We start from the raw sequence: 21,615 nt of genomic DNA, 5'->3' as shown, positions 1-21,615 counted from the left end.
GAATTTAGATCGATTTGTGATCTTTAAAAAAAAAAAAATTAAAGTCAATACAGAGGGTTCCACTTAATCTGATCGCGGTTAATGTGATAATTCGGTTAATCTGATATAAAATCAAAACACCGATCCATTTGCTATATAAGCCTTTGTAATTTCTACTGATAATCTGATTGAAAAAAATGTCATTTTCGGTTAATCTGATACGATTTCTGTCGGCCGATCAAATCTCAGTTAACGTTTTCACATCTCTTCCACCATGTCCACACCTCGTGTATAACCTCTCACTGTGTAAACAGCTTGGCATGTGCCTAAAACTTGCAAAAAACGGTGCTTCAGGGGATTAGTCACAGCTCAACGCACACAGATGGTCAGCTGGTCGATAGATGAAAGATACCGACATCGATAGTTCAGCCCACCCTCTAACATCTCTATATTCCTTTGTTTTATTAGTTGACACCCCTTTTGTGTACACAGTAACTCTTTACAGGGCATTAGTTTCACTTAAACACACACGGGTGGCTCACTTCTTCGTAAGATGAAAGCTACCGACATCGATAGTTGTTCCGGATGACCGCACACAGGACTGACCTTACCTGTGTACACATTTGACTGTTTTTTCATTTACTAATTGCCTGTGTTAATTTCATGCTAGGCTTGCACCATTAAGCATTATTTAAACATGTAATTTCTGAATCAAAAGTGCTTGGGAACATGTGACATCGAGGAAATTCTGATTACTCTCAATTTTACATCGGGGTAGAAAACTTAATGAATAAAATTCAAATAATTTGTTATCATGCATAATTGATTATTTAAGAGCATTCTACTGTACCAGAAAAAGAATTAAAATAAATTGGCCAGGTGAAAAGAGGGAATGTTTAGACAGTTAGCCCTTATCACTTCCTGTTAAAATGGCCGCCACTCTGAAACCATCGTAATGAACAGTGAAAAAGGGCAACATTTTCTTTTGAGCATTTACAAACAAAATAATGACTAAAATGCTATTTCATTGCAAGGTAAATTATTTCATTATAAACTATTGAGAAGCAGATTATATCTGTTTGTTGATAAATTATGTATTGAAACAAGTTGTATTTTATTCTATACCAAAATTAAATACCACAAAAACGCTAAATTGGTTTATCTAATAATCGGTTAATCTGATAATTTTTGCCTGACAAACAGACTATCAGATTAAGCGGAACCCTCTGTATAGGTAAATATACATAAGTTTTATTAAACAAATACAAATTGTCAACTAACAAGAGAAAACTAATCAACAATAAGGTGCAACAGTAAACAGGTGTTACTTATCACAGCAGAAACAATCAGCACCTACTACAAGTAATAGATCCATGAACTAACAGTGACTAGGATGTGGAAGCAGGTGGGCTCCTAGTATATTATTATATCAAAAATTGCATGTAGTTCTACTCAAGTAATACATCAACTAACCTAAATGCATTGAAATGGAAGCATATGATTTCTGAGTATATTTTGAGTATTGCATGTACAAGTAGCTCAAAGTCTTCTCTATCGATACATTTGCATAGAGGTAAAAATTACAACTACTAAGTATCCATGTTACCCCAGTAAATATATATATGGACAATTACCATCATCCATTGTAACACAGATATAAACAATGAGAATGGAAAGGCCATTACTATGGAGTTATGGATCAGAAAAAAAACTTAAACTTCCAGTAAAAACTTTTACATTTAGATAAAAACGAGAAAAGATGGACTCCATGAATTTAAAACATCAAAGTAAAAGTATAAATGTTAACACTTCAATAAACACATTTATAATAAATATAAAAAACAATACAACCAATAACTTTCTATTTACAACCTTTGAAGATTTAGACACCATAGCACATGTAACACATGTTTTAAGATTCTTCCAATAGAGAAATTAATATGAACACTTCTTCAAGCTGAAGAACTATAGCTTCTGATCTTGAGTTATCTGCCCCTGTCTTTGCAGACATAACTACAGGTCTTCTAGCTATCTGGGATTCTGTCATGTGACTTTGTTTCGTTTTTTAGGCACAGGTTTTTCCCTGCGATCGACCCTATCATAGGGATTTTCATCAATGTAGTACATGTCTTGAGTCTTGACATCAGCTGGAGGAGTAGCATCTCGTATTGATGGCACTTTCTGCACTGGAGCCTTCTTGTTTCTGGCTTTGGCCACCTTTTCAAATTGAGAATTTGCATAGATGACTTCGTCGTCACACTTGTGTTGTCTTCTCTGTGTTGCTGCTGGATTGGAAGTTTTTTCTTCAAAGTGTCCATTTTTTGTGTACTCCCCAAGTTCAATATTATTTTTGACATTCTTTCTATGTTCATGGTTTTTATGACTTTTTGTCACATTGGGTGACTCATTATGACTCTTGTGTAAATTTTTAGAATCCAACTCTGTCCCATTAGTTTGGTTCCCTTTCCAATTCTGGAGTTTGTCTGCCGTATTATTCTGGTAGTTAACATTCTCCTGTGCTCCGCCCCATTTCTCACCCACCTCTGCCTTGTTGTTGAGATAATTCACACTGTCATGATTCTGAAGATCGTACAGAGGAACGGTTCTGTAGAAGACAAAACAAGATATTAATGGTTGTGTACAACTAGAGCTGTGGGTAAGGATGCATACTGCTCCAAAATAGATACAATGTACAGAGGTTTACTAACACGAGTGATATAAACTCCGCCATTGCAGGTATCAGATAATTGATGAACCAATTTACTTTACTACTTATGGACTTATCAAAAAGACAACAATCGATTAGTATTTAAGAAAAATAAGAATTAAAATAGAAAAAGAAATGGTGTTTAAAGGATAGGACAAGCATTAGCTAGAAAGAGAAAGAGAGAGAGAAAAATTATTTTGGAGGATTTTATTTTTTTTTCCCACTTAGTATAAATATAAAAGTATACCCAGTAGATTTTAAGGATTACAGCTTGAAAGGAAAGTTGTTGGCAATAATAGAGCATGTGTGATATATACTTATGGAGTATCCTTAATCTTTTTATTATCCTGATGTTTTCTTTATGTTGTTAAACAATACTTGTGAGAAATCAATGGAACATGTATAAGAATCATCCATCAAATTTTAAAATTGGTCTTATTCTTCAGGAAATATCAGCATGCATGCAATTTGAATACTTGAGTCCTGGATCACATTAGATTTTAAAATTGGTCTTATTCTTCAGGAAATACTTGCACTATACACAATTTGAATACTTGATTCCTGTTCTTACTGGAGTTCCTCCTTCCTGATTATTTGTATTATTTTTCAGTGATGTTACTTTGGAATCATTAGAATTCATGGTAGTTTGATTTCCATATGCGGGTACTCTTCACTCGTGTATCCTTAATGCATTTTGGAACTTGATCTAGCTGTATTCCATTATTCACAAAAATGAACCACAAAATTATGTTCCAACAAACCTATAAAAATCTAACAATCCAAAAAAGGGGTCTCCATGAATTTAAATGATTCCACAGTTATAATTGTATAATTAGGTTTAGCTGTTTTAGCAAGCATTATTACATTTATATATAACTCAAAAGCTATTTCTGTATTGTGACTGGAGAGATATTAATATTTATTGGTAGACTGAGTCAGGGAAATGCCATCTCTATTTACTCTTTTTGTAACACTGTTCTCAAAATTGATAAAAGCTTGACCTTGACATCGAAATTCAAAATTCAGCAATTTAAATCACTAGCTGGAATGAATAAGATAAAAAAAAAGAGTATGCCTCTCATCTTAATGCTCAAAAGAAAACATTGAGTGGATAATAAACACAGACAACAACCCTATAAAGCTTGATCACATTAAAATAATGTCTCTGTACATAACATTATTATCAAGCATTTCTTCTCATAGTTACCTGCTGTATAACCTTTGAAAAAAAAAAAGTATTGGGTTAATGAAGACAAAATATGATATATTACATCAACAAATAGAAGATGACCCCTACTTGGTCACCCCTGGGTGTAAGTAAGCAGGTATAGCACTGTATTATATGAGGAAGACCTTACAGTCATCTATTTTCTAGGTAAATAAAGAGTAGAGGGTGACCTTCGCTGACCTTTGCATGGTCACCCCTGGGTGTTAGTAAGCAGGTATAGCACTGTATTATATGAGGAAGACCTTACAGTCATCTATTTTTTAGGTAAATAAAGAGTAGAGGGTGACCTTCGCTGACCTCATGGTCACCCATGGGTGTTAGTAAGCTGGTATAGCACTGTGTTACATGAAAATGACCCTCACACAGTCATCTTGGGGTTATAATTATAAAGAATTAGAAGGTGATTAAGGTCAGATGCGACCTCTATTTCATTATTTTTCATTATCTCCATAATGTGAAGATTTCATCTTTGTAATTCTAAAATTATATTTTTCATTTTATATTTTTATATTTGGATATATAGTTTCAATCAAAAATATATATTACTTTTAATATATGACTTTATTCATAAGCATTCAATTGCATTCGTTGTGCTACATATTAACAAGAAAATTTCGAAATATTCCAACTCCCCAAAAGGCCTGGTAATGCACCCTTAAATTCTTGGCATGACAGGTTTAAATGTAAATAAGGAAGAAATAACCTATTTAATACTGAGGAGTGTTGCGTGTCCTTGAATGACTCACAGTACTGCAGAGTGATACTGGGCCCTACATCCCAACTTAGACTAACCTTTACTTCCCTGCTGGAGCTTACAAAAATCCACCAAGTGCCAACAATGGGATTCTGATTGTGACATTTTGTGAGCAATCAATCTGGTGAGGAATCAGGAGGACAATGGGATTCACACTGAGACATTTTGTGAGCAATCAATCTGGTGAAGAATCAGGGAGACAATGGGATTCACCCTGAGACATTTTGTGAGCAATCAATCTGGTGAATAATCAGGGAGACAATGGGATTCACCCTGAGACATTTTGTGAGCAATCAATCTGGTGAAGAATCGGGAGATCCTGAACAGGTCTGTCTATCAGGATGGAGAAAAAGAAAGATTTATACCAAGTCCATCAATATCTGTCCACCACTCCGGGGCCTGATTCCAGAATGTGCTTCCCCTATACATGGGTTACACCCCAACTCAACAACTAACGGGTTACACCCCAACTCAACAACTAAAACCTGTATACCCTGACCTGTCCAAACAATGGAAAACTCATCTTTTTTTACATCATATGTATTAACATGATTAATAAAAATGTTTTTAAAACTCAACAATAAAGATCATTTTCTTAGGTACAATTTCTGTAATTACAAACAAATAAATTAAACATTAAAAAAAAAAAAAAGAATTACAAGTATATGTAACAAACGATTAATAACATAAAAAATGAAAGGAGACTCTGTAGTTATGTTTACAGTGATAAATCATATAAAATCAAATCAAACAAGATATAACTCTATTCTCTCACCAAGAACTGTGCCATGGCTGAGTATTTTACAATGTACAACCTCCTACTGATTGACATTCACACAATAGCACATACTACTCCAAAATTTTGATCTTTGAAACTAGTTAAAGCTTGAGATTTTGTTTCACATTAGGCCATACCAATATAATTTCTTTTTTGTCAAATCCAACTTGCTCGTATTTTATTAAAACTGAAGAAATAATATTATAATATTAATTTCCTGCACCCAGATTATTATGCACTGTTTTCCGTTCTACTTCCCCTCTATTTTATGTATTTTCAATAGCTCTTAATTTATAAACAGAAACAAGTAGAAAAAATATAACCATCTGCACAAATTTATTTATGTACTGCCTAAAAATTTTTCCTACAGAAAAAATAATTCATTATTTAAGGTGGTATGGGACACTTCCATGTTGTAGCGTATTGTTTATCGAAATAAACAATAAAATGAAGTGTAATTATATAAGTAGTTTCTTTCTGTATAATGTCATCTAACAGCGTAGCCAATGGATTAGAGGGTTTAATACAAATCTGTATGTCATGAGTTTGAATCTCACCCGGGGTTTTACAATTTTGAGCTCTCCATATTTTTTTAAAGCTATTTTTTGGTTAAATATTGTAATACTTGAAAATTCTAAACTGGTGAAAGTATTTCGAATATAATGTACTTTAATCTACATTAATATCAACAGATGTCCCATACAACCTTAATCGCTCGACCGCTCATACCTTTTTTCATTGAATGTCTGACAAACAGGAAGTTATATTGGTGTGGCCTGATTATCATATTTGTGTTGATTTATGTAATTGTAAATTACAGCTGTGGAAAAATAGTGTCGTGGATGCATGATTGGTTTTAATTGAACTTGATTCATTTGACATGCCATGTTTGTTTATGATAAACTATAAAATTATGAAGTAATATTAACCTTCTCATAAGAGAAATCATCAAACTACAGGCCAAAGCTGTGGTAAGATGCTATCATAGAACATTTAGATCATCCCTAAGTTATTCACAGTGCTAATAATCAAGATGTTGTAAACAATTGATTCAGCTCATGGAGTCTCCATGTCAAACTCAGTTGGGTGATATGGTTAGTGTACAAGTGTTTCGTACTCAAGTTACTGTTAACGATTTGTCTGGACCAGCTGGAATCAGACACAGTTGGGTGGCGGTGAGTGTACATGTGTTTCGTACCCACTGTCCACCGAGAGCTGATTCTTAATGACAGACTCCCTGTCCAAGGCTGAAACCTCCGTGTTGGAGTTCTGATCAATGTTTAGGTCCGCTTTGAGATTTTCCATTGCTTTCTCTGTCTCCGATGTCTCCACATCACCTCCCTCCATCCCCTCCTTACTACCACCCCCCTCCCTACTCAGGTGTAAATCCCTCCCATCCTCCGCCTGTTCTCTCTGCTCTCCCTTGAAACTCCTTTTTGGAGGAGTATCATATGGTGGGTCATTTTCTTCTTTATCCGAGTAATCTGATGAATTTAAAGCTTTAAGGTTTGGAGAAATACATGTATTGTCATAGTGATGTACATTACTGTCTGTCTGTGTGTCAGAGATTTCTTTCTGTTCCATTTCTATTTTAACCGTAAAGCTTTCATTTTCTTCTATCACTGGGTCAAACATGGGGTTTTCATAATCTGATTTTATGGAAGCCTCGTCAATGAGTTGGGCTGTAGATGCGTGTTTAAAGTCTTTTTCATTCATTGAGACCTGACTTGAAGTGACAACATTGTTCGGAACTCCACTCTCACTGGCTGCGGAATTATTCCTAGATTTCTTGCTGCCATTTGATGATGATGATGACTTCCTAAAATAAATTCATAACCACTGACAATAAACAGTCCGCACAATTTCAAATGAAAATCTTCCACAGTGACAACTGAACTTCACAGTCCTCTCTGATGAGGCTTTTGTCAATAATCTTTGTTTTAATAATCATACAAACTTTAAACTACAAGGTTTCTAGTCTGAAGAAAATCATTTTGATTGCCCAAGAAAGAGAAGACATCTAGTTCCATGCCCAGGAAAAGTACATAGAAAGTTCCAGATCAAAAGACAAAATATAAAGTGTGTTCCAGATTAAAAGAATGTTTCCAAGTGCCTTTAGCAGACATCCTTTTCATAAAAAAAAAACAAGTTGCAATACATATACTATGGTAAAATCTTGAAAGAAAACCATGCTGAAAAGAATGAAACCCTTTTTCTATAATGTTTCATCCAAAAGTTTAGACTTTAATCATTCTCAATGACATGCAAAGTAAAGTGAGGGCAAGTCAGTCATTGCAGGATAATGAAACCCTAAAGGGCAAACACTTTGAGGAGTCTGTTATATTGTATTGAAGCATTCACTCAAATAGATATCAAACCATCAACTTGAAGGACAGATACTTTACAATGTATGTGATAGAGTAGCATTCATTCAGATAACATTGCAGGCTATATGGAAACCATCAAGGACAAATAATTTGAGAAGTCTATTATAGATAGCATACAGTCGGATTGATACTTCGTCGAGAGAACCCATGCAGGTATGGAATACCTGTTTCTTCTGATACTCGGGTCCTTGTAGAGGAACTGCTGAACTCGTAGAAATAGGTGATACCCACTGAATGTACAGTAAAAACAACACATGATGTCAATAGGCGATACCCACTGAATGTACAGTAAAAACAACACATGATGTCAATAGGTGATACCCACTGAATGTACAGTAAAAACAACACATGTCAATCGGCGATACCCACTGAATGTACAGTAAAAACAACACATGATGTCAATGTCAAATAATCTTCTGTTTACAACAAAAATGGAGGAAGAATTAAGATCCAACAGATCTCACCGAGCCCAAACCACACCGTAGTTGAAAAAAAATCTAAAACTTCACTGCACAATTTTCATCACATGTCACTGTTAATGAGCATTAGTAATACCAGTGGTTGGTCAATATACAGTTAAAAACAGTTACAGCAAATAGGTTTATATAGTGATTTCAGGCTTACAGTGAAGTCAGTTTTATTCAATCATGTTTAAAATCACATGAATATCAATTCATAGGGTATATGAAATTTCTAATATACGTACATGTATTATGTATCAAAATGGTCTGAATGTGGCATTAACTATAAGTGTGTTTTACTGTAAATAACCTTGTAAAAATTATTAAAGATTTCATTAATCCCCCAGATTTTCTTACTGAGCAGCCTTAATGTGTGTTACCCAGTGCTGAGAGCCAGGTTTAAGTTTTTCCAGTCTCCGGCCACTGTTTAAGGGGTATGTTTACTCTATAATCAATATCTACCCACACCATAAGTCACCAGTGTACTCAGTGAAGTCCCATTACCTCATCCTGACTACCTACCTTCCTTTCCTTTTCTTGATGTACCAGACAGCCACAACAACAGCAGCCAGCAGCAAAATAATTATCAATGGTATTAAGACAGGTATTAAAGCACTGGATCCAGAATCTGGAGTAACTGTAAAATAAAACAAAATATTACTCTTACTCTGGGGGAGGGGGGGGGGGGGGAGAAGAGAGAGATTATTGTAGATCAAGAGTAATTAAATAATGTATTGATTGATATCTCAGCAAAGTAATAGTTTGACAGCTAGTACATATGATGCATTATTATCACTAAGTTAAGTCATCAACTTTATATCAACCACTACTAAGGTATATGAGAATATTATTATTATGTAGTCATTAATACAGTCCTGTACATGTACATTGAAATGAATTAAGCTTTTATTAATTACATACAGTGGCTTGCTAAGGGAAAGCACGCTGACAACATACCCATTTCTGCATGAAACAACATTATTTTTATTGATGTTTGCATGGCAAGATCACACCAATGATCTAGAGAAAATAAAGCCAAGACCTGAGCTCAACATCGCCAAACAATTCCTCAATGTTTCTCTGTGACTTGTATAGGATGGAGAGAAATAAGACCAATATGTCTTTTGAAATTATGAATCAATTATTAATACAAAACCATTGAAATTGTTCAAGGAACTGATTATGTAATGCAGAAATGACTTTTGAAATTTTCTCTTTAATGTGAGCTACTGCAAATCATACAGTACAAGTAAATATATTGTTATGTGATAAATAGCAGCAGTAACTTACAAACACACCAAATAATGAGCTTAACTCGCATGCAAACCATCTGTGTAACCCATAATTTCTAACAGAATATTTGAAATACATGTACATTGAAGCATGGTGCATTATATACCTTCAGCAACCATTACAATCATCTATTTCAAGTACACCACATAATGATTAATTACCGACAATCACCATTTGTGACCTTTGGTTGGATATACATGACTGTAATGTAATCCAATGTAAAGTGGATCATAACACCATGTGTTACCATGTGTAACCAATAGCAACTCCTGGTTGGATATACATGGATAGTAATCCAATAGATGGATCATAACACGTGTTACCATGTGTAACCAATAGCAACTCCTGGTTGGAAATCCAATGTAAGATGGATCATAACACGTGTTACCAATAATGACCATTTGTTAGAAGTCCAAGATAGATTAGAAACAATCAGTTTCCGATTGTGACCAAACATTTAAGGTCTAGAAATGATTAGAAATCAACAGTTACCAATAGTGGCCATTTGTAAGATGTTTAAGATGGATTAGAAACCAACAGATTTTATTAATAAAATGTAAACTTAACCAACTACCTGTAAATTAACTTAACCAATTACCTGTAGACTTTAACCAACTACCTGTAGATTTTAATCAACTATGTGTAGACATTAACCATTGGTAAGTACTTGCAGACTAAACCAACTACTTGCAGACTAAACCAACTACTTGTAGACTAAACCAACTACTTAGAGACTCAATCAACTACCGGCAGACTTTAATCAACTACCTGTAGACATTAACTATTGGTAAGTACTTGCAGACTAAACCAACTACTTGTAGACTAAACCAACTACTTAGAGACTCAATCAACTACCTGCAGACTTTAATCAACTACCTGTAGACATTAACCATTGGTAAGTACTTGCAGACTAAACCAACTACTTGTAGACTAAACCTACTACTTATAGACTCAATCAACTACCTGTAGACTTTAATCAATTACCTCTAGACTTTACTCAAGTAGGTGTAGACTTTTATAATCTACCTCAGTAGACTTTAATTAAATCCTGTAGACTTTAATCAGCTAAATCATGTAATGTACAAAACGAGAAAGGGTCCAGTCTTAGTTGTCTGCAGATGCAATGGCCACATAACAAGGACCCGTCTAAATGTCCTGAGGTCAGGGTTTAACAAGCAGCCCTGACAGCAACCAATGATTGGCCCAGAAGTCAGTCCCTGGCACTGCCATCTAATGCAAGATGTAAGGTGCTCCCGTCTCAGAAATAAACCACTTAACAAATTACCTCCCTTGTCAGAGTCAATATGCGGTCACTCAGTGTAAGTCTCCAGCCGTTCTCCAACATTACAATTTCTATTCTTAAACCTTGCTTGTGATTATATTACAACTATTTGAAATTCCTTATAATGCCAAATCTGATGGCAACATTTAATATATGGTATAACACTTAAAATTTAAAATAATAATTACAGTGACAAAGGGAGATAACTTTAAACTTAAGAAAGTGAACCTCATCATCCCGATCACTTGAAGAGCATCTGTAAACAGGGCCTTTTGGCATTCTAGCACAGAGGAAATCCATCGACAAAAAACAACATCCTCTATAATGAACTTGCTCATTTCCCTTTTTAATACTTAATGCACAAATTAATAACTATGGTGGTCAATTATGGAAATACAAGTAAATCAAAACTATTGGCAGGTACACTGGCATGTGGCATGCATAACATCAGGGATGAAAATAAAATACTGTATACAGGGAAACATTTGTTCCCGTTTTTTTTTGTGCCCCATTTTATTCACGACTTAGTGAATTCAAAACAGTATCATTTTTAAAATACTGTGTAAATTAGAAAGAGTATCTATTACACAACTTGTCTGGGCAAATTCAAGGCGGGGCAAAACCGTTTACAAGTGAAGGGTGAAAAAACATGGGGCACGAATATCCCTGTATACAGTATCATAGGAAAAGTACTGAAATGTAGCAGAAATTGTACAAATATAAAACCAGAAATTAATGGCTCATTTCATAGGTATGAACGTATGACTTGAAGACTTGTATATGTGGTATCACCTGATTCTATGTTAACTTCAATCTCTGAGTCAACAGTGGGCACTGGTACTAAAATGACAGCAGTCAGGATTAAACTACGACAGACAATATTCTTAAACTTTAACTTAGAAATATTGACAGTAATATCCTTAACTCAGAGAAGCTGGCTAGATATGCCAGGAAGGAGGCGATATAAAAGATGCAAGAAAACTAATACCTTGAAGGATATATCCTAGCTGGTAGTAGGAAAGGCATGCATGATAGAAGACATTTTTCCCAAGGGAAGGGGGGGGGGGGGGGGGTCCGAAATTTATAATTTTCCTGAGGGGGTAGAAGGGATCCTAAGACCCACAAAGTTGTGGTAGGTATCTTCTTACACAGCTCATACCCTATTACATGGGTAGGAAACTATGCCGGCTACATTGGTTCTCCTATTACAGCTGCTGTAAGACCCTGTCAACCAGACAGTGGGCCAGCTAGACAGCATTATACCCCCTCCCCTCCCTCCTGTATGTTATAAATGGGATGGTTAGCGCTCCCCCTATCTCAGGGGTAGAGCAGTAAACTGATGTTGGTAGCATGCATCATCATTGTATATAAAAAGGAAGTGCATCTCATCATTCCATTTGATCTATATTCCCTCAACGAAAACCATGCAGAGATAAATGCAGCCAATGTCACACTGTTAATGAGGAAAACAATTCTATTCAATTTGTCTAGAAACAACAGTGACTTATAAACATGAAAAATCTTCCTCATCACAGAGTTTCATTCTAACATTTAGCAACGCCACCAAATAAACAAAGTGAGTAATCTTACGGTCGAATAAGGTGGGCTTGGTTCTGATTATTGTATCGTTTTGTTGGGAGGTTATATTTGTGAACTCTGTGGTCAGAACCGGTGAACTCGTTACCCTGGAAACAATTGTTGTCGGGGAAAGGGTACTAGCTGCAAGCAAGAAATATTTATAAGCAAGAATTTGTTTAAATAAAAAGGTATCCATCTTGAAATATGAATGATATTTGAGTGATGGTAAGGATACATGAAAGACAACAAGACTTAATTGCCCTCTTAGTATTTTCAACCAACCCAAATGTCACTTAAATCTCATGTATTTATCCTGCAACCTAATTTAATTTACATTTCATCTCAATTATCTCATAGATGACCCAACTGTCAAATAAATTCTGGTAAATCTCAGCAGTTGAAACCATGACACCATGATGTAACCAGTACAATGGATTATATACCATTTTTGAAGAAGTTTTCTCGTTATGTCACAAATGAGATAATTTTATTACTATGCCCTGAAAATTGCTGAATAACACCGGAAACAGTTATATTGCCCTCCCGGAAACAGTTATATTTCACAGGAAATAGTTATATTGCCCTCCCGAAACTGTAATATCACCATCGCGTGAAAGAATTCTGCATATTAATTACGTCGGGTTCGAAATTCAACGAGCCAGTTGCTAGGCAAACGTACTAAACAGATCCGCGAATTTTCAACATGTCAGGCCAACGTCTGCGGTTTGTTCATCTAAATTCAGATGAACTGGATAGTTTAATTAATGAAAAAATTCGGCAAATACGACAAAAGTGATAAACTCAAGCGTGAGTGTTTTAAAAACATTTGCCTCTGCCTTGTGAATTAAATAAATATGTTGATAACCCGAGTTTGATTTGTTTAAAAATGTTATATAACATATATTACATGGCTTCGAGGGCGACAATACCAGAATATTTGCCCCGAGGTGACAGGAAAGCCCTGGAGTGTTATGTCGCCCTCTGCCTTCGGCATCAGGCGACATAACACTCCAGGGCTTTCCTGTCACCTCGGGGCAAATATTCTGGTATGTCGCCCTCGAAGCCATGTAATATATGTATAATATACCATTTTTGAATAAGTTTTCTCGTTATGTCACAAATGAGATAATTTTATTACTATGCCCTGAAAATTGCTGAATCACACCGGAAACAGTTATATTGCCCTCCCGGAAACAGTTATATTTCACAGGAAATAGTTATATTGCCCTCCCGGAACTGTAATATCACCATCGCGTGCAAGAATTCTGCATATTAATTACGTCGGGTTCGAAATTCAACGAGCCAGTTGCTAAGCAAACGTAAACAGATCCGCGAAAATTAAACATGCTAGGCCAACGTCTGCGATATGTTCATCTAAATTCAGATGAACTCGATAGTTTAATTGATGAAAAAAATTCGGCAAATACGACAAAAGTGATAAACTCAAGCGTTAGTGTTTTAACAATTTTCCTCTGCCTTGTGAATTAAATAATATGTTGATAACCGGAGTTTGATTTGTTTAAAAATGTTATATAACATATATTACATGTCTTCTCGGGCGACAATACCAGAATATTTGTCCCTCGGTGACAGGAAAGCCCTGGAGTGTTATGTCGCCCTCTGCCTTCGGCATCAGGCGACATAACACTCCAGGGCTTTCCTGTCACCTCGGGGCAAATATTCTGGTATGTCGCCCTCGAAGCCATGTAATATATGTATAATGTCACAGGGTCTGCTGGGTTACTATTCTGATCAATGAAGGGTTGCAAGATAAAAACTTATTTCAAAATATATAATGTAAAGAAAGAATACACTGTTACACTGCACACCCTAAAATCTTGAAAATAAGCTGCTTTTTATTACAAGCATCTTTTGCTGATGATAAAGGCACTGATCCTTGACTATATTTCAGTGAATAATTGGACCAATTTTTGCTTTAACAACATGGTATGTTGCACAGAAAGTTCTAGCCAATGGAAAGTTTTATGTACTTAAATTGACATACTAGTATACATTTTTCTAGCCCAGATTTGTCTTGATATAATACATTGGGTCATAATCTTTAAACTGCTCACTAGAATTAATAAAAGCATGTAAGTATGTAAACATACATTAATACTAATATTCTAACAGAACTTTATAAACAATCTGCTCTAAAAGATACACTCTGGATTTCAGTAAGAAATATTTAAATAAGCTGTTTTCAAGATTTGAAGGTAATTAAAACCAGATTAAATATATGTACAGATGTCGGACGTGAACAGAGTACAATCTGGAGAAGTCAACTGAATATAAATATATTACATACTTCATAACAGCAGTATACTTACTGGGTTCAGGAGACACTTTAACAGTTCCATTTTCACAAAGCTCTGAAATAAAATGCATACCATATTAGATACTGCACCAAGCTGTTCTACATTTTAATTTCTTAAGCATTTTACAAACAATTTGAATGAGCTTGCACCGTATTCTGCAATACAAGTATATGTACAGATGTCTTATTCCAAACCAACCACAACTGGGTTAGAACTCGGGCCAAGCGGCTAAAGGATTAAGTTCACACTTGTTAGGACAAGAAGGACACAATGCTCTAACCACTGAGCCAAAGGGTTAACACACTTTATACTAGTGCAAGAAAGAATGCTTCCACAATTATTTTTCTATCATTTAACCATGTACGGTGAGATTTTGCTTATAAAATGCAATACTAGCAACCTTTGTCTACATGTTTTAATAGAGATAAAACAGGCCAGTTAAGATGCTTACCACAGTTTCTGTTCATTCTTTCCTCCCCGAGTTAACCTGGCTCAGAGTCTGGGGCCCCGGGACCGACTAAGTACAGATACATAGGGCCTGATGTCACCCAGGGGACAGTGATGAATGGTCAATGTCATTTTGTAAATCAACATACCTGCTCTGCCTTATTAAGGTGAGAAAATTCTACTTAATGACAACTCTGCTATTAAAACATGCTAACTAGCAAATACAATTGCTGGGCCCTTGTTGTTTACACCTAACTTCAAACAACTTTTCATGACCTGTGATGTAGGCTTGATGTCACTCTTTATAGATCTGTCCTTCTTGATATAGTAATGAACACACCACTACCTTAAAAGCCAAAAAGAGTAAGGTCTTGCTCTAGAAAATACAATCAAATAAGAATCATATATATAACACTCACATATAACACCCACATATAACACTCACATATAACACCCATATATAACAAATAACACTCAATGGCATATTATATATAACACTCATAAATAACACCCACATATAACACTCATATATAACACTCACAAATAACCCCACATATATACCACTCACAAATAACACCCATATATTTATATCACTCACAAACAACCCAATATATAACACTCATAAATAACCCCATATATAACACTCACAAATAACACCCCCAATAGCACAGAAACACCCCAACCGGAGTAGGCTCACATGCTGCCACTGGTCATTCAAATTCAACAACTATCACCAAGTTAACAAGAAACAAGAGGCCCAGGGGCCACATCGCTCACCTGAGCAACAATTGCCTTAATTCTGATCAAATTAGCATTACAGTATCAAAATATCTTGACAACTGAGTACAGTAGATCTTGCTAAAAAAAAAAAATGAAAATCTGCCAATTTTTATCCACCTCTTATTTTTTGGTAAATACCAAGCCCCTTTTGTTGTTGTACCTGTAAGAAGATTTTTCTCTATTTCTATAAACCCCCCCCCCCCTCCCCATTTCGTGGCCCCACTATTCTCTAGGGAATTATGGTTTCATCAAACTTAAATCTACCTTTAATCTCATAACCTGTGCTTTCACACTAAGTACTGAGTTTTGGATCGAAACTTTCCCAGAATATTTTTAAAGATTGTAAAACTTGATCCCCCAATCGTGGCCTCACCCTACCCCCGGGGACCATGATTTGAACAAACTTGAATCAACACTTCCTGAGGATGCTTCCATTTTACTTTGAGTTTTTCTGGCCTAATAGTTTTTGAGAAGAAATTTTTTAAAGATTTTCTCTATATATTCCAATGTAAAACTTGATCCCCCAATTGTGGCCCCACCCTACCCCCGGGGACCATGATTCGAACAAACTTGAATCTACACTTCCTGAAGATGCTTCTACTCAAATTTGAGCTTTTCTGGCCTAATGGTTTTTGAGAAGAAAATTTTTAAAGATTTTCTCTATATATTCCTATGTAAAACTTGATCCCCCAATTGTGGCCCCACCCTACCCCCGGGGACCATGATTTGAACAAACTTGAATCTTCACTACATGAGGATGCTTCCACTCAAATTTAAGCTTTTCTGGCCTGATAGTTTTTGAGAATAAGATTTTAAAAGATTTTCTCTATATATTCCTATGTAAAACTTGATCCCCCAATTGTGGCCCCACCCTACCCCCGGGGACCATGATTTGAACAAACTTGAATCAACACTTCCTGAGGATGCTTTTATTTTAATTTGAGCTTTTCTGGCCTGATAGTTTTTGAGAAGATTTTTAGAGATTTTCTCTATATATTCCTATGTAAAACTTGATCCCCCAATTGTGGCCCCACCCTACCCTGGGGACCATGATTTGAACAAACTTGAATCTACACTTCCTGAGGATGCTTCCATTTTACTTTGAGTTTTTCTGGCCTAATAGTTTTTGAGAAGAAGATTTTTAAAGATTTTCTCTATATATTCCTATGTAAAACTTGATCCCCCAATTGTTGCCCCACCCTACCCCCGGGGACCACAATTTGAACAAACTTGAATCTACACTACATGAGGATGCTCCCATTTTAATTTGAGTCTTTCTGGCCTGATAGTTTTTGAGAAGAAGATTTTTAAAGATTTTCTCTATATATTCCTATGTAAAACTTGATCCCCTAATTGTGGCCCCACCCTACCCCCGGGAACCATGATTTGAACAAACTTGAATCTACACTACCTGATGATGCCTCAACTCAAAGTTGAGCTTTTCTGGCCTAATAGTTTTTGAGAAGAAGATTTTTAAAGATTTTCTCTATATATTCCAATGTAAAACTTGATCCCCCAATTGTGGCCCCACCCTACCCCCGGGGACCATGATTCGAACAAACTTGAATCTACACTTCCTGAGGATGCTTCCATTTTAATTTGAGCTTTTCTGGCCTAATAGTTTTTGGGAAGAAGATTTTTAAAGATTTTCTCTATATATTCCTATGTAAAACTTGATCCCCCAATTGTGGCCCCACCCTACCCCCGGGGACCATGATTCGAACAAACTTGAATCTACACTTCCTGAAGATGCTTCTACTCAAAGTTGAGCTTTTCTGGCCTAATACTTTTTGAGAAGAAGATTTTTAAAGATTTTCTCTATATATTCCTATGTAAAACTTGATCCCCCAATTGTGGCCCCACCCTACCCCCGGGAACCATGATTCGAACAAACTTGAATCTACACTTCCTGAGGATGCTTCCATTTTAATTTGAGCTTTTCTGGCCTAATAGTTTTTGGGAAGAAGATTTTTAAAGATTTTCTCTATATATTCCTATGTAAAACTTGATCCCCCAATTGTGGCCCCACCCTACCCCGGGGACCATGATTTGAACAAACTTGAATCTACACTTCCTGATGATGCCTCCACACAAGTTTAAGCTTTACCGGCCTAATAGTTTTTGAGAAGAAGATTTTTGAAAAATACCAACAAATTTTCAATAATTCTCAATTATCTCCCCTTTAAAAAGGGCGTGGCCCTTCATTTGAAGAAACTTGAATTCCCTTCACCTAGTGGTGCTTTGTGCCAAATTTGGTTGAAATCTGCCCAGTGGTTCTTGAGAAGAAGATGAAAATGTGAAAAGTTTACAACGATGACGACGACAACGACAACGACGACAGACAACGGACAAATTGTGATCAGAAAAGCTCACTTGAGCCCTTGGCTCAGGTGAGCTAAAAAGCAACTTATTCCTGCTCTCTATAAAAAATTCAGTTTTCAATCAATATTGAAAACTACATAATACAAAACAATAGACAGTTTGAAAATTTGTTAAGAAATAACCGAAATAGGGCAGATCAGTTCTAACTTACTGGTATACTTTTGATATGCTGAACATGATTCCCGGAAGTTAAGCATTCTTTTCTTGGCATCTTCTGCGGTGTTATCAAATATGGGGGGCTCCGGCGGGCTGAGCCAGCACACATTTCTTAACACTGTGTCCATCTGTTACTTGTCACTGACCATACACCTACAAATATAATCTGACCATCTTAATCAAGCATTTCTGTGACACCTTAATTAAAGGTGTGAAGTCAACATCTTAAATTTATGTCCGTGGCTTTCAGTACACAATAGGCCAAAACAGAATTCTACAAAAAAACCACACACAGTGGACTTTCTCCTGAAAAAGAATTCTAGAATAATCCTTTTCATCAATAGTATTAAGGACCTATAACTACTGTTACTGATTTTATACCGATTATAAGTAATATTGACTGGGCAAAATCGGATCACACTGTAAAATTAACTGTATATCAAGAAAGTGAAAATTGATGGGTACATAATAATCAAAACGTATTATTGCTTTCTGACAAAAATTTGAATGTATACCTTTTCCCATTTTGATTGCCTAAGAACTGTTTATTCATTAAGGGGCATGGTGGCTGAATGTTCATAAATTTTGTGGATACCACACACAAACAAGTGTAATTGTCATTAACATGCATGCCCTGTAGCAGAACCATCAGCATATGATGTACACAAAAGTATCTCTCAAATAAGAACTGCAGTTCCCCAAAACATACCAATAACATTCCATGCACTCATATATAAAAGTTATATTTATAATATACCCATATTGTTCATCAGTCCTCAATAACTTAAATGATTTCCGCAAAATGTAAGAAATCGAGTAAAAAATTACCCAGGGCTATTAAGATAAGGATTATTATTGTAATTAGTAAGAGAGTGTTTTCTGGGATACCCTAGGTAGTTCTGGTGTATTACATTGCACAAGAAGAGATCATAAATACTTTCTTTGATATATTTGACAAAACTACTGGTTGCGAACTAGTAAAATGAATGAACTAGGTTCAAGTATCCAATAAAGAGAAAGCTGGGATATTTATAACAATTTTTCCAAACTTTGCTTATTCAGTTGCGTAATTCAAACAAAGAAAAGTGTGTTCAATATTACAAGCATCCAATTCCATTGGGTAAATATGAGAATACGGTAATCTATAACTGTTTAACTGTTAAAATTAAATTACCCCTGGCCAATGCATGAATTCTTACACTTGCAGGTACAAATACAGCATGACCACAGTTTGATCCATAATTATCTCCTTACTAGCTACCAATTCAATGCTCTTACATAATATCAAAGACAACCACAAAATTCTCAAAGTATTATCACAATTTGTAATACCGTTCAAACCCACAATTGTGCATTGTTATGTACGGAAAATATATACAGTGCTGTACTGGTGTGGTTTGATCAATGCTACAATATGGCACATGAAAATAGTACATAATTATGTTTATTTAATTAATTCATTATTTATAGTTAATTATTATAAAAATTATTAACTTATCTCTAAAAGAAGAAATTTCTTCATGTTTTTTCTGATGAAAATAATGTTTCCCTAGCAGGCTATATTATATATGTCTAGTTTTTGGTAACACATAGCGGTAATTGTCAAATTATAATGGTGGGTTCTAAATACATGTGTTCTTTGTGTAGAAAAAATGCATGTTCTTGTAAAGGGGGTATTAGGCCTATTGTAACTTAACTGACAGAAATTTAAATCAGAGGAAGTTAAAAATAAAGTTTAACAAAATAAAAAATGCCTGATCAATGTCATATATACATATTTGATATATTGATGATGATCTAATTTCAAATTATGCATTTATTAATAAGCAAAAATTGCATGGGTATTTCCTATCAGTTTTTTGAACAGGAAATATGAAGCATGGAGAATTTGTGGTAATATCGTGGATGAGAGGTACCCATGAATTCCATGAAAATGGAATGTATGTATTCAAAATCTGGTATGGATGATCCGTGAAAATGATAATAGGCACAAGTGATATTTGTAAGAATTCCCACATACCGGTAATCAAAATGTCACTTTCACAATACTAACGCTATGCGTTTAAATCTTGAGTGTTCTATTAGAGCGTACGCTGTTGTCAATATACACTCTCGGTAATCAGACGATGTGATGAGGAGTGTCAGTCTGAATCATCTCCCACAAAACAACAAGAATCATATCTTATTCATACACACAACAATATCACGGGAGGGGGGGGGGGGTACTATAAATGTCACGGGTCCAAGTATACAGCTCATATACACAACGTGCCAGTCCAACAGTTCAAAGTTTTCACTTGTCGACATCTTCAATATTGCTTATTCTGACAACGCAGGTCATACAAAAATTGGAGTCGATTAACCTTAATATTTTGGACCCCCCAACCAAACCCACAATCAACGGTCACATAATAAACCACTTTCATCAAATAAATCAAACTAGTCCCTACCTGACTATGTTAAAAGTTCCACCAATAACATCATCACTGATCATACACACAGACAGAACTTAACCAGGAAGTTGATATGCAGCGCTACATCTTCCTGATTACGTACGATGTTCTGGTATCCGGAAAGATGGCGGGATACTACATGATGTCAATGATGGTTACCTGTATAACTTGTTTTAATGATATTCTATGAACTTCAACCCGAGATCTATGATCTCGATGATGGATCGTTCGCTAAGGGCGCATCAGATTTGTAAGCCCGACTCTGGCTACGACCATGGATTATGTACGACAAAGTTATACGAGTACAGGACTAACGTTCCTTTCATGCGTGTTTACAGCACAATTTTAGTAAATTCTTAGTAACAATTTAACACATTCTGTTTCCCTTTATTAGTGTATAGTAAAGCCTGTTCAATAAAGTATCAGCGGTCCAGGTTATTGTACATGCATGCTATATAGTCCTTTTTCCATCCTTGTCACTGTTAATGTAACAGAACGCATATAGGTAGATCTTTTTTTTTCTTTACAGGTGTATAGATCTACCACCTGCATAACATACCGCCCTAGGGCGCCGGTGATCATCCGAGTGTACACAGCCAGATTCTCATTAGTGTCACAAAATGCAGATTCTG

The 21,615-nt window shown here is 35.6% G+C and overlaps 1 protein-coding gene across 14 annotated transcripts; it reads right to left on the bottom strand.

Annotated features, from left to right (window-relative positions):
* Positions 1-1,210: 1,210 nt before the first annotated feature.
* LOC105318535 (uncharacterized) lies at positions 1,211-21,142 on the bottom strand. Of its 14 annotated transcripts, none has more exons than XM_034469968.2 (8): positions 20,981-21,140; positions 18,526-18,683; positions 14,778-14,819; positions 12,460-12,588; positions 11,662-11,709; positions 8,817-8,931; positions 7,998-8,063; positions 1,211-2,584 (listed from the first exon to the last, which is right to left on the bottom strand). In XM_034469968.2, the coding sequence occupies exons 2-8, from the start codon at positions 18,656-18,658 to the stop codon at positions 2,023-2,025; spliced, it is 1,095 nt and encodes a 364-aa protein (XP_034325859.2). In that variant the 5' UTR covers positions 18,659-18,683; positions 20,981-21,140; the 3' UTR covers positions 1,211-2,022. The 14 variants fall into 14 exon arrangements, with proteins under 14 accessions (XP_034325859.2, XP_034325865.2, XP_011414029.3 ...); XM_034469964.2 differs by lacking the exon at positions 1,211-2,584 and adding an exon at positions 4,457-7,265 and having other exon boundaries at positions 20,981-21,141; XM_066088136.1 differs by lacking the exon at positions 1,211-2,584 and adding an exon at positions 4,457-7,265 and having other exon boundaries at positions 18,526-18,696; positions 20,981-21,112.
* Positions 21,143-21,615: the final 473 nt, after the last annotated feature.

Source organism: Magallana gigas, chromosome 6, assembly GCF_963853765.1.
Source record: "Magallana gigas chromosome 6, xbMagGiga1.1, whole genome shotgun sequence".
Classification (NCBI taxonomy): Eukaryota; Metazoa; Mollusca; class Bivalvia; order Ostreida; family Ostreidae; genus Magallana; species Magallana gigas.
Note: the sequence above shows the minus strand (reverse complement) of the source record. Positions and strands in the feature narration are given on the sequence as shown.

Excerpts from the sequence above, each read along its gene's own strand:
- LOC105318535 (XM_034469964.2), bottom strand. The coding sequence starts at position 18,658 with ATGGACACAGTGTTAAGAAATGTGTGCTGGCTCAGCCCGCCGGAGCCC. Across the intron at positions 11,710-12,459 it reads CAAGCCCACCTTATTCGACC|TACCAGTGCCCACTGTTGAC; the intron begins GTAAGATTACTC and ends CTGTCATTTTAG. Across the intron at positions 8,932-11,661 it reads TGAAGTTAACATAGAATCAG|TTACTCCAGATTCTGGATCC; the intron begins GTGATACCACAT and ends TTTATTTTACAG.